Here is a 13,525-nt window from a genome sequence, read left to right on the forward strand (position 1 = left end):
CTGACTCACTTGGCATTACCAAACAATTTGATTGGTGGGTTTTGCATTTGGCATTAGTAGTAAAGATGTAATTGTATTCTCATTTTCATTATATATCATTAAATAAAGCCCCTTTTTTTCAATTTCCATAACTACTCTCTGTCAACTGCATTTTTTTTTAATATACCGTAATTGAAGGAAGAGGGTTGGTTGTTTTAAACGTGGAGGGAAAAAACCTTGAAAAGGTTTAGTATTTTGATTAGTGTTTAAATTACATCCAGTATTTCCTCTTGCTCTATCGACAACACTACGGGGTAGCAAAAAGCAAAACATTCTGCATTAGCTGCATGAAAAGTGTCAGCAAATTCTATTATTAGGCATTAATAGGGTTTTGTTTTTGTAATCATAAAAGTAGTAAATTTTAAAATTGAATGTCCTATCCTTAAGTAGTTTTACCCTTTGTACTGCCCTCAGCTTTTCTTAGTTCAACTTTGCAGTTGTAATCTTATAGAACAGTTCACAGTGCACAGCAAATAAATAATCAAATCCTTTGAGGATTTTTTCATTGGTTTGGCATTAAAACTGTGTGTGTGTTCTCAATTATTTCCATTTTTATTTTAAGTTCTCGTAAGTTCATAATTATACTCATTTTGGGGGGATTGTGATGTTATGGCTGCTGGGAACAGAGACTGTCAAGTAAAAAGGACAAAAACAGCGGATCCCCTCAGTGAGGAATCCCTTGAGAAAGTCTTTTCAAGAAGTTTGGGAACTTTGATAAGCTGTGTGACAGCAGTCATATATATTGTGGTACTCAAGATACAACTTCTTTGTAGAAATAAAAACACATTTCCAGAAACGAGACCAGCTGGACCATCTTTATCAAGTCTGCCTATAAAGCCACGCTGAACTAGAAATCACAATAAAACACAACATGATTTCCTTTTAACAATGAACATATAACTTTGTCCTAGACACAATGAGTTATATTCAGTTAAACTAAAACATTAGCATAGCTTTAAATCATTAAATTACCTGGAGTTTTACATATTTTCACACAAATACATACATTTTCACATTAACTACACTGTTAAATAAACATTTTTCATAATCTTTGTATACGACAACAGTCCAGGGAAACAGTGCATACCGGTAACTGTTCATACCTTTCCTGAATTTGTCTGTGGATTTCACAAAGATACTACATCTATCTGCATCAATGTGTAAGTCTGAACCAGCCGCATTTGCCTCCTGGAGGGTTTAGGGCTCAGCAAAGTCAAAGTACTTGGAGTTTGCTGGACCCAGGAAGCAGGCTGTACAAGCAGCTTTAGATAAGTGAACTGCTTCTGTACATTGCCCCCTTCTCTCTCCAGTAGTTCATGCTCAGCAGAGATTCCCCCTCGGATGTAATTAGGAAAGGAAGATAAAGAAAAAAAAACACCAAAGAAAGCAAGCCTTAAAATAGACAGTAATGAATAAACTACAGTAGATTAAAACTGAAGCTAAAAGAGGAATGCTGTCACATGATGAGCCATTTAGTCAAAAGGAAGGTTGGAAAGGGTCATCGGTTGCCATGGTTAGGTATTTGGCCTGTCTGGAATTTCTGCTACAATCAGTTTAAAGAATTAAGTGAAGTATGCAGCAGTTGTGGCAAGATGGCCCTGAACACAGGGCTGGGTCACACAACAGCACATTGACAGCTTTATACTTTAAAGACCCTTCCACAGAACCAAGGGACATGCTATTGCTGTCAAGGGACTTTCAGCTTTAAGGTCAGAGTGGGGAAGCTCAGCTTACAGGAAGTTGTTTCTGCAGGAGGACTCCTAATCTCTGGCCCCTGAACCAAAAACAACTAGCTTGTAATGTGAAACTTTGCTTTATATCAAATGTGTAAAGTATTGCATGCGGGCAATAAAAATGTGCATTATAAATATCATATGGGAGATAGTGAAATTGAAGAAGGGAACTATGAAAAGAGTTTATGTTGACTCAGAAATGTCTTCATCTAGACAATGTGGGGAAGCTATAAAAAAGGCTAACAAGATGCTTGGATATATTGTGAGAAGTGTTGAATTTAAATCAAGGGAAGTAATGTTAAAACTCTACAATGCATTAGTAAGACCTCACCTAGAATATTGTGTTCAGTTCTGGTCACCTCGTTACAAAAAGGATATTGCTGCTCTAGAAAGAGTGCAAAGAAGAGCAACCAGAATTATCCCGGGTTTAAAAGGCATGTCGTATGCAGACAGGCTAAAAGAATTGAATCTATTCAGTCTTGAACAAAGAAGACTACGCGGCGATCTGATTCAAACATTCAAAATCCTAAAAGGTATAGACAATGTCAACCCGGGGGACTTCTTTGACTTGAAAAAAGAAAAAAGGACCAGGGGTCATAAATGGAGATTAGATAAAGGGGCATTCAGAACAGAAAATAGGAGGCACTTTTTTACACAGAGAATTGTGAGGGTCTGGAACCAACTCCCCAGTAATGTTGTTGAAGCTGACACCCTGGGATCCTTCAAGAAGCTGCTTGATGAGATTCTGGGATCAATAAGCTACTAACAACCAAACAAGCAAGATGGGCTGAATGGCCTCCTCTCGTTTGTAAACTTTCTTATGTTCTATGTGAAAAGCACAATCTCATCAACACACAGAAACAACAATAACCCCACAAAAAAGCTCTTCATATCCTCGCCCACAAGATGACTTGATTTGACAAAAAAACCTGTTTTGGCAGAATGGAAAAATTAAACAATTAAAATGTATTTTTCTAAAAGAATACAAGGTATGTTTAAACGTGATATTTTTAAGATGCAACCATATTAAGAGTTGTGTGTGTAATGATCCTGAGCATCCTGAGATAAGAAATGAAAAAGTTTTTACTGGCATCTATTTTTTTTTACAAAAATTCTGACCTGAAAAAGATTTTTTCATGTTTTATTTTATTCCATTCAAGCTGAATTCTGCATGTGACAAGCAGCAGATTAGAAACAGGCAGGAAGCAGGACTGACTGATGGAAATGAGAAGTAGACTTCATCATGCTGGGGGTCAGGACTGGAAAAGCTAAGCAGAGACAGTGTGTCTGACTGCTTCTTTCCTTCTAACCTGTTGCCATTGACACTCAGCAGTATTTTGAATACAGGCTACTGGTGTGCCCATTTCCCTTCCAGCCAGTGCAATGAGGAGTCTGGTTCCCATGAAGATAACAAAACTGGACTTCCATGTACTCCAGACAGTGTACTTACTTGTTACTTCACTACCTGTCTCCAACAGAAACATGAATGGAACTTTCAAACTAACATTTCAAAGAGAATTGGCAGTGTTTTGTCTCTTTTCAGCTTTCTCCTAATGGAAAGCACATCCTTCATAGTTAGCAGGTTCCACTTGGGGGTCACAAGAATGTGACCTCAGCTGTTATACCTGAAAAGACATTCTTCCTTTCAATTACTGAACATGCTTTTGCTTGTATAGCTCTGATTGAATACTTATTGAGACTTCATCCATTTGCCTTTGCTAATGTCTTTCACAATCCCATTTATCATTCTACAATAGGAAAGTCCCATTTGATCAAAATACCTACAAGCTGCCTCATGCAAATGAACACACTCAAGGCTATGTTGGCTTGCCTGAACAGCTCAGGTCTTTAAACAAATTGGGATTGGATGTACTTTAGTTTCAGGCTTACAAAACAACCAAAAACAACATTAAAAATCTTCTAATATTTCCCTTGAAAATGACTCATAAAAAAGAACATCAGAACATTATACCGATTTCCCCTTTTTTTTGCTTGAGCTATTAATTACTTTTTAAGTATTCTTTTTTTATAATAATGCCAGCTGGCACAAACTGAATCTTTATCCTGGATTTTAACAAAAGGAATAAAAGAAAACTGAGCTTCTTAACTTGATCATATACAAAGTAGTTATTGTATTATTTTTAAAAAATAATCTAAAGGAATGGATACATTTTCTGTTGACCTTTCGGTAAAATAACCATTAAAAAGTATTGTTATTGAATAAATAAGAAAGTAAGACCTGTGGCATAAGGCACCAGCAGTGCGTTGACCCTCTGCATTGTAAAACAGGGCGCTGGGAGTTTTATTGTACCAGACAAAGCTCAGCTCCCCCTAAGAGCTACAGCTATGGCCAAAAGTTTTGCAACACCCTATAGAATTAACTCATTTTGCTTCATAAAGTTGAATTAAACCTGCTGGATAATGTTACATTGACATATTGAATTAAATAACGCTTTGTAGTTTTCCTATTTAGGCCTATTAACCAAAAACTGACAAAAATTGACACATTTGAAATTTCAAAATCTAACATGAAATACTGTACTATTATTATGGCTTCCGGTAGACTTTGGCAATATCATTTTGTAGTTTCTTTGATTCCATGATGTTAAATAAAATATCTAAATTATGTTCATATAGTTTTTTTGTTTTGTTTTGTTTTTTGGTTTTTTTAAAATTATGTCTCAAACCTAAAGTTCTAGGTGAGGTTACACAGTTAGTCATAGCTGTAGTCTGAAACACTCACAGGTCCTCATCATTGAACTGAGCTCATGAGACAGTGAGCATTGTATAATAATAAATGAGTCCTCTCAATGTATGCTGCAAATAGCCTTTGCAATCTTTAGGGAAATATCAATCGTCTTGGTAGGAAGTTCTGGTTTAGATTTTCCCTCTTTTTCATGACTTCACTGTCACCACTTAACTCCTAATGCCAGTTTTTGACAAACTATGAATCAGCACTTGCCATAAGCAACCCACAAAGCCGGCATAAATGTGTGACTCTTTCCTGTTGTGCAAACAACACACAGCTATTATTTTGGAGAGAGGGGCCTTTTTTGTTCAAGTACCTTCTCAGTGAAAAAAAAAATGTGTGCTGTGGGAATGTGTTGGTAAACAATGGATTGAAAAAAAAAGATATCTGAAGAGTCTTGTAAACCTAACATAGTTTGCATTACTATAAACCATAAAATACTACTAAATTAAATTAATGTTATTGGTCCCCGAACTCTATAGTAAAAGTGTGCATTTCACAATTTAGTATTTTTGTACTGTTATCATAAATACATGGAGGAAAAACCCTATTTAGTCTTTCAAAAAGAGAAGGTATTAAAAGGTTTAAATTAGAATGCTTCAGAATGTGCTTTTCATTATTCATTTTTCCACATTACTAAAAGTTTAACTTAAAGTGTGGTTTGATTACAAAAATAAAACATGAATATCATACTATACATTGTGTTAACAAGTACTCATTTACACGTGGTTTCAGAGGATCTTGTATCATACCAAACTATATAGTATCTCACTAAGACTTTATGACCTAAAGTTCAATGAAAAATGAATACCCTGAAACAATTCTTTTAGTTTTTTAAGTCTGTTGTGACGAACTACATGAAGTTTGATACTTATGCAACATTTCTGTTGCTAATAAAGAAAGGAGTCACACTACCAACAACAATGTAGAACAGTTTCATGAATATCTAATAACTACAAGGTTTGTGAATCAGGCTCTGATGAATAGAAGAAGAAAACTACAATCCCTTCTAGAAAACTGATTTTAAACTTTCTGGCCTGGAAAGGATTACCTTCGCTGGACTTTATTGTTTAACTGTAAAAAAAAAAAAAAAAATCTGAACAGAAAATACATTTAAAACAGATTCTCTTGATTGGCTCAGGATTACATGGGACAAGAAGCTAAAACTCAAATCTGTTTTTAATCCGGGAATTCTGTGCAAACGCGGTTTTGGGTCATCTCAACATGCAGCTTCATGGAAAATATATATATATATATATATATATATATATATATATATATATATATATATATATATAAACAATAAAATTACAGCTTTTGTAAAAATGATTCCTGGGAGGTGATTCATTCATGTCAATTCAACAGGATCACTTTTAAGGTGGATTAAAAGATTTTGGTTTGATAAGACACTATTATGCACAAATCTTAAGCATATGAAATGCATTGAAAAAAAAAGAATACAAAATAGATCCAGTGGGCAGGCTAGCTGTGTCATAAATCAACACAATGAAGGATGTTGTTTTGCTTGAGAGCTGAAATTACATTCAAGGAAAAAACATGGTTCACATGCATGTGGGTAGGGCTTCTGATTTTCGGTTGTAACCGATAAAACCCAGTAAAACACTCCGATACAAAAAAAATGAAAATCGGTGGATAGCATTTAAACACCGGAAAGCACCGGAAAAACTGTGGAAATGGTTAATCAATACATGTTGACTTTACCCTATTCCCATTAAAAAATAATAATAAATACAATTCCCAGTGCTGCTGGGCAATGTCCCGCCTTACTAACTTGCATCTATCACTGATTCGTTCTCAATACTTTAAACCCGCCCCAACTACTGAAGGGCAGCACATTCCTACATTTCTATTGGAGACTCCGCTTGTGAGATTTAAAACGAGATTACAATCAGAATGGAGGCTTGTTTGCAGGATTTCAAGCTGTATTACAGTTAAAATACGGAGGATTTAAAACAGAATTGTGGCGAAATGTACAAAAATGCCTACACACAAAAACCCCAGAAGAATGTGCCAGTGACCGTAGGGATTTAGTTGTGGAAAGAAGGTACAACTTAAGTGTGCAAGTACTGTCAAGTTACTATCCATATTTTGACAGGAAAAAAAAAACAAAAACACTCACACATTTTGAAAAGTAACCGAAAACACTAATTTCATACAGTATATCAAAAACGAAAGCCCTGGAAAAAAATGATTACATAAAACTCGAAAATAGCTAAAAATAGGCACCGAAAAATACAATTAATAAAATCTGAAAAACAGAAGCCCTACATATGGACTATGACACACTAGACCTAAAACAACCTAAAAAGGCACAGGGTTACGGTACGTTTAAAGTCCCATGTGAGCAATATAATCCTTTCTCTGCTTGTAGGATCAAGAAATGGAAACAAATTATTTCCATACATTATATAATCTCCACAAATTAATACTGTTCCCAAAGAAAAGCTGGCCTAAAAATAGTGGCAGATCTAAACATTGCTGTTAAAACGGAGCCCTATAGGCATTTACTGACAGAATACACTATATAACATTTTTAAAAGCTTGCCACAGAATCTTGTATGAATATAATATCGCCTTCCCAAAACTAATCCAAACCCTGAATAGCAGAAGACCATAAAACAAGGCTTCACTGTTAAAGCTTTAAATATTTTTTATGGAAGGACAACATGATTAGCTGCTATGGTATGTAAAGGAAGCTCACTTAAATATACATAACCAGCAGCTTCATACATTAGTGAAGACCCCATCACATTTGCATACCACTGATAATTTTATTATTGCATGAAGGTTTGGTGGATGAAAAACTCAACTGTAAATATTTTAAAAGGTTTCTTATAACTGGCACACTAAATCTTTAGGATGTCCTACACCAACCAAATCGGACTTCAGAAACAGTTGTGCTGTACAGTAATTCATTTACCCAAGTACAGTATTTTAATTTTTTTAATACGCATCATAGTTTCATTAAATCCATATGCAACAAATGTAAAGGAAAAAAAAATATTCAGTGGAAAATTTTAAACTGTTATGTTCATGGTTAACAGTATCACTAAAGCATGAGTAAGTAAGTTATCAGTAAATCCATGAAGACTAAATAATACTTAGAATCATGGCAAGCCTTTATTTTCAAATCAGACATACCTTCAACAGCATGAATGCTAATGAAAAACAACATCATTTAAAAAACAGGCCATAAAAATAGTCAATTTCCTGAAATATGACTACTTTTTAGCAGTAACACATCAAAAAGCATTTCCAGGAAGAATGTCTGGGCTGCTCTCTGTACTCTGTAAGGTCAGATCTTGTGAAGGGAATACGTACCCCTTTAATCAGTAACCACTTACTACAGAATAATGGTTTTCAGATCTTTAATCAAAGAAAAAATGTATTCATGTGTGATGAAATAAAACATTATTATGATTACTATTTGTATTATTATCAGTAATAGTAGTAGTGGTATTATTATTATTATTATTATTATTATTATTATTATTATTATTATTATTATTATTATTGCTTACTTAAAACTTCTTATATTAACAAATATAGTATCTCATATATTTTTGCCAGACAGGCATAACCTACCAAGGGAAAAGCTTTTCAATAATTTTGGTCAACACAAAAACAAACTGGATACCTGTGTTTTACCCTGGTGCTTATAAAGCAAGTCAGAAAACATTTCCAGATACATGTAGCATGACAAAATAACCTATATTGAACTTAAAAACTTTACCTCTGACATGGTGTTCATTGTGTCTTGTGGCTGACATGTGGATAAATGGAACACTGCAAAGTTCATCCTCCAGAAAGGCCAAACTCACGGTGCAGCACATCAGGATTTAGCCTGGGTTTTTACCAACGCTGTCCAGCTTTACTGTCTCCACTTTACAAAAATATCCATCACCTCCACTTCTTGGAACACAAATTACTGGCCTGTCACATAAACTCTTCATTAAACCTGTTACTCCCTACCTAGGCAAGCCCTTTCATATTTGCCATGCCAGAGCAGATGAGAAGATTCCCCTATGAACGGCGCTACTGAGCTGACTATTCTGCTGTCCTCATTCCTTATCCCAAAGCCTACAAAACTGCAAAAGGATATGTCTGATGCCTTGGCTCCAGCAAAGGAAATCAGGCTTTTCCTCTCTTGGTGGGAGGGTATATTCTAGATACAATAACCAGGGATAAAGAATTGAAGGAAGTTACATGACAATGCTACTGACCCTCACTATACACCAGCAGCAATGAGATAATAAAGATGTTTTTATTTTTTTAACTGTTTACTTGTACAAACAGTTCTGAGCCAAGACAGAATGGTTGATAAATATTCTAGTTATTTTTTTTTACAGAAAGAACTTGGAAGAAATTTAATTCAGAACTTTTTATACAGTTAGTACATTTAGTTGTATTTACATCTCAAAATGTCATATAGATAAAGCAGATAGTCCTAACAACTCAATTACATTATAGGGAATAACCCTTTAGCATATCAAGCATTGGCATGATGTATAAAGACCTGTTTTATATGCACCCTTTTTTTGTGTATTTATCAAAGGCTTTGACTAACCTTCCTTAATATACATGTTATACTCACTATTCAGCACCTCTGGACGTTGTTTAGACTAAAATACTGAGCATTACAATGAAGCTGGAAACTGGGAAGGAAAAAGCTAAAAACATTACTGTAGTGTGAATTCATTCATTTTATAATTTATTAACTGTTTATTCTTGGTGTAGAATTCATTGTAATACACCTAGAGTCCTGTTTGGTGTGTCATTTCAATAATTGCCATGGATTACTTTAAATACACTATTAATAAGCTGGAATTATTTTAGACAGGTTGTAAACTGTATCATTGGTTTAAATGTGTCCCTTCTCTGAGAATTAACACTACAAACCAGCAATATATCTATGATTAAATAGCAGTCACTATCTCAATGCTTGCATTTACAGTACACTACGTTATATAAAATCATGTATTTTTTGTTAAAATATAAAATGACAAACAGAAATGTTCATAATGTCTACAGCTATATGATGCTATTTAGAATAAACCATAATCAAATATGTCATACGTCTGTTCTGGACAGCAGGGTTTTACACAGACATCAACTTGCTACTGCAGGCAAATCACGCTTGAGAAAAAATGAAGATGTTGATAAATTGCCAACAGCACAGTAGCTCCACATAACATCTAAAGCATGCAGGCCCAAAAATAGCATAAGTAACCATTAAGACCCTACCTGAGCACACCTAAAGTTATACAGCATGTTCTGCAAAGTAAGTGTAAAGCTTAAGATGCAGTTCTAATTTTCCTAAATAAAATTCTGGAAAACTATACACAATAATTGGTAACCACACGCACTGAAAAAGACACTTGTTGAAGTGTATTCACACAAAATAATCTTTTTTAAAATAAACTTTACTGAACTTTTAGGAATCATGAAAAATAACTTTTCTAGAAAGGGCCTCCTGTGCTTTACCACAGTGTACAACAGCAGCTCTCAGCAGCCGTACCAGTGTCACCTCTGCAGTAACAGTAACATCCATGGTAACAGTGGCAACATGAGTAAAGCAGTTCATTGGATTAAAATAAATTCAAATGGTGTTAGAAACCTTATGACATTTTAAGTATGTATCTATTACAAGAGAATCTACAGGTATATATTAAAAAGCTAGGCAGTGCATTCCATGTTAATACTGATGACTGCCTCAGACACACATTCATTTTGAATAGCATGACCCTAAATTCTGGAGTTTGTAAATATTCCCTTAGGGCCCTTATAATGTGATCCAGGCCTGCTGGCTGTGAAATAACAGCAGCTCAAAATACCAGGAAATGGTCTACATCTGTTGAAATGTTTTCATTCAGTGTAGCGGTTCTGCATTTACACTAATATATATCCAGGCAGGGTATGCAAAAAAACTAATTCCATTGTAGAATTAATTAGGCTTTTATGGAAAATAGTTAGGTGATTACCAAATACTTTCCCTATAGTATTACAAGAGTATGCTGAACATGCTGAGCTCCAGGTATTAGTGCAGATATTAACTGCATCATGCTGCTTTATTTACAAATGTTTGCTTAACATTACCAGGCTGTGGTTATGTTTCACCTTCCTGCAGCGATACTTTAAACAATAAACTTCCTAATGATTGATTCCAACATGATTTGTAAATATCAAATGGTTGTAACTGGTTTCATAATGAAAGGCTTTACAACTCTTACCATTAACATACATTTACCCATAGAGATACTGCAACAAAAACAGAAGCCATCCCAGAAACAAAGCCTTAATAACAAGCCAGCATGTCTGCTTTGAATCAGTGTCTGTTGGTTGTCATTGGCTATCCATAGATGCCCTGAAGTAAAACATTTATAATGTGATGTATTGAAAAATCTATAATCTATTGATTGTGTGATAAGCCATCCACTGTTGTGTATTATATTTTTACTTGGAAGAATGCTAAAAGAAGGTAAGATATTTCAGTGCACCATGTAGTATTTTGCTTAGGATGAGGCTCTGTGATGAAGAGAGAAAGGATCAATGTTGTAAATCTCCCTCCCGACCAGGGGGTGCTGTGTAAGGACGGTGGTATGCTGACTCCTAGATGGACTGCTTTGACGGTAGGTGGAAACCGGAAGGTGACCATACTGGGGGGAGCGCGTAGTTGCACGTACCCAGAAAGACTCTATTGCAGTCAGCTGCGGGACGGCTCTCTATTGGAGAAACCATGGCGACGGGTTGATTGCAGGGAGAACTTTGTGGGTACAAAGGAGAAGCAGCTACGTCAGTACACCGTTTTGTGCTGACAAAAGTAACCAGACGGCCAGAGCCTGTATCGTTTGTTTTGTTTTTATTACGTGTGTGTTTTGTTTTGCAGAGCATGATTGAGCACCCCGGAGCTGTCGCTAAAAAGCCAGCAGTCACACCAGAGCACTTCCATGCACAAACACCACGTCCTTATTCACCACTTTCGTGCACTGAGGATGCGGGACCGATCAAGTCAATTTTTGGATTACAGTTGTTGTTATTATTTTTGGGTTTGCAAGCCTGCTGTGTACCCTCCAATACCATTGCTAGAGGGGTGGACTGTTTTCTTTTGTGTTAAGAATAAACACAGATTGTTTTTGGGAGACGTACTGTTTGGACAGTCATTTTGTTACACCACACCACTTGCACCTGACGACAGGCTCTTACGAAATATCTCAAGTTGTTGATTGAGCGACAGTGTGTTAGCCTCTGAACCAGACCCAGGTTCATTCTCTAATACCTATCACATGTTATGTCAAGGACACTGACAGCAGTTCTATACATGGTCAATTTTGTAAGTAAAACTATGAATGAAGACCTGCAAGTATATCACTGAGATTGTCTTTAGATTACTGGATGAACTAAGTAAAACTTGAAGAGATGAGCTTTATTTCAAAACAGAAGTTAATGGTGTTATGTAGACCATTACTGTCTTTAGTGAAACAATAAACACTTCAATAATCATAAAATCTGAAATAAATGCTGATGAAGATATTGACAGAAGCATTTTTCGACTTTGTTTCTTACTTGGAAGTTTTACCTCCATAAATTAAAGCTAGCTGCATTATGTAAAATCCCCACACAAGATGCTCCTGTATAAAGTTACCAGTTCTGTTCAAGCCTGACAGTGCACAAAAGACAAGATTCTGCAACAAGTCCATTCAACCTCATCAACAAAGTCATGGTTGGAAGCTGTCCAGTGTGCACAAGGGCAGAAAGTCAAATGGCAAGACTATTTTAATACCTTGACTGTCCCAGTCATCCAGGTCTCTGATGCAACCCAGCCTCCCTGCCTCTGTAAATGCCTTCGCCCCCTGATGATTCTCCAGCTCGGCTTTTTTCTGAAAGACTGGCCCACCGATAAGCTTCTGAAAGCTCTTTTTAAAAAAGGAATTTCAATTCCGGCAAGGAGTGAGCAAAATTCTCAGCCCCTGCTGTAAGCAATCCAGGGCCAGTCCAAGCTACTCCCCTTTCACCGCCTGCTGTTTTACCAGAACTCTTGAATAGTCTTGACTCTGCGTCTGAAAATATCCAACGATATCAAGCAACTCATTCAGACTCTTTTTCAGTCTCCGACCGGCTGAACATGTTTGAAACCAGGATTTCTCGATTGGATCCAGCAGATCCCCCTAAATTATTATTATTATTATTATTATTATTATTATTATTATTATTATTATTATTATGATTATTATTTTATTTCTTAGCAGACGCCCTTATCCAGGGCGACTTACAATCGTAAGCAAATACATTTCAAATCAGATTCCCCCTACTCCCTTCAATCAGGATTTTATTATTTCCTTCCTCGTTCACGCAAAAGATAATCTACACCTTCAAAACTTTCCTAGCAGGCATTCAATACCAATATCGCTTATCCCGTATATCTTCCCCATCCCTTATCATCAATCCCTGCTGTGTTCCCCTCCTCCTGTCTACCCATTACTGCTAATATTCTCATTCACCTAATCACAACCCTCCGCCAAGGTTGTTTTTCTCTCTTTGCCTTTCTGCCTTATTTGGTTTTCTCCACTGTTCCGAATTCGCTGTGTCTTCTCCCTCCAGATTTCCATCCCTTGGTCTTTGCTCCTGCGATCTCACTCTAGTCCCTGACTCTCACTATCTGCTCTTCCTACACACTTCCAAAACGGACCAGCTCCACCAAGGTCAATTCGTGCAGTTCTGTAAGCTCAACTCCCCTCTTTGTCCTTATTCCTCTGGCCGCTATCTTTCCCGTAGCAAATAACTTGTTTTCTAAAACTGGTCTGCCCCCCCCCCCCCCCCCCAATTCATTCTGTACCGGCGCAGCAACCTCAGCAGCAGAAAAAAATGTCAACCGACTTTTAATTTAAAAAAAATGGGCCGATGGTCTTCTACAGTTGTAGTCTTGCTCTTCACTCCAAGATATATCTTATACCAACATAGTATAGCTAGTGTGCCCGGAGTGAGG

At 36.2% G+C, this 13,525-nt stretch overlaps 1 protein-coding gene across 2 annotated transcripts in view; it reads right to left on the reverse strand.

Annotated features, from left to right (window-relative positions):
- LOC117400218 (tensin-3-like) overlaps positions 1-13,525 on the reverse strand; it is a 185,953-nt gene that overhangs the window by 156,451 nt on the left and 15,977 nt on the right. Inside the window, exon 1 of one of the 2 annotated variants that reach the window (XM_033999805.3) lies at positions 8,276-8,625. The exons of the other annotated variant lie outside the window; for it this stretch is intronic. Within the exon in view, the coding sequence (XP_033855696.3) occupies positions 8,276-8,341 (66 nt within the window). The 5' untranslated portion in view covers positions 8,342-8,625. Of the gene's footprint in view, positions 1-8,275; positions 8,626-13,525 lie in introns of those variants that run through there. 2 annotated transcript variants of the gene reach the window in all.

Source organism: Acipenser ruthenus, chromosome 4 (assembly GCF_902713425.1).
Source record: "Acipenser ruthenus chromosome 4, fAciRut3.2 maternal haplotype, whole genome shotgun sequence".
NCBI lineage: Eukaryota > Metazoa > Chordata > Actinopteri > Acipenseriformes > Acipenseridae > Acipenser > Acipenser ruthenus.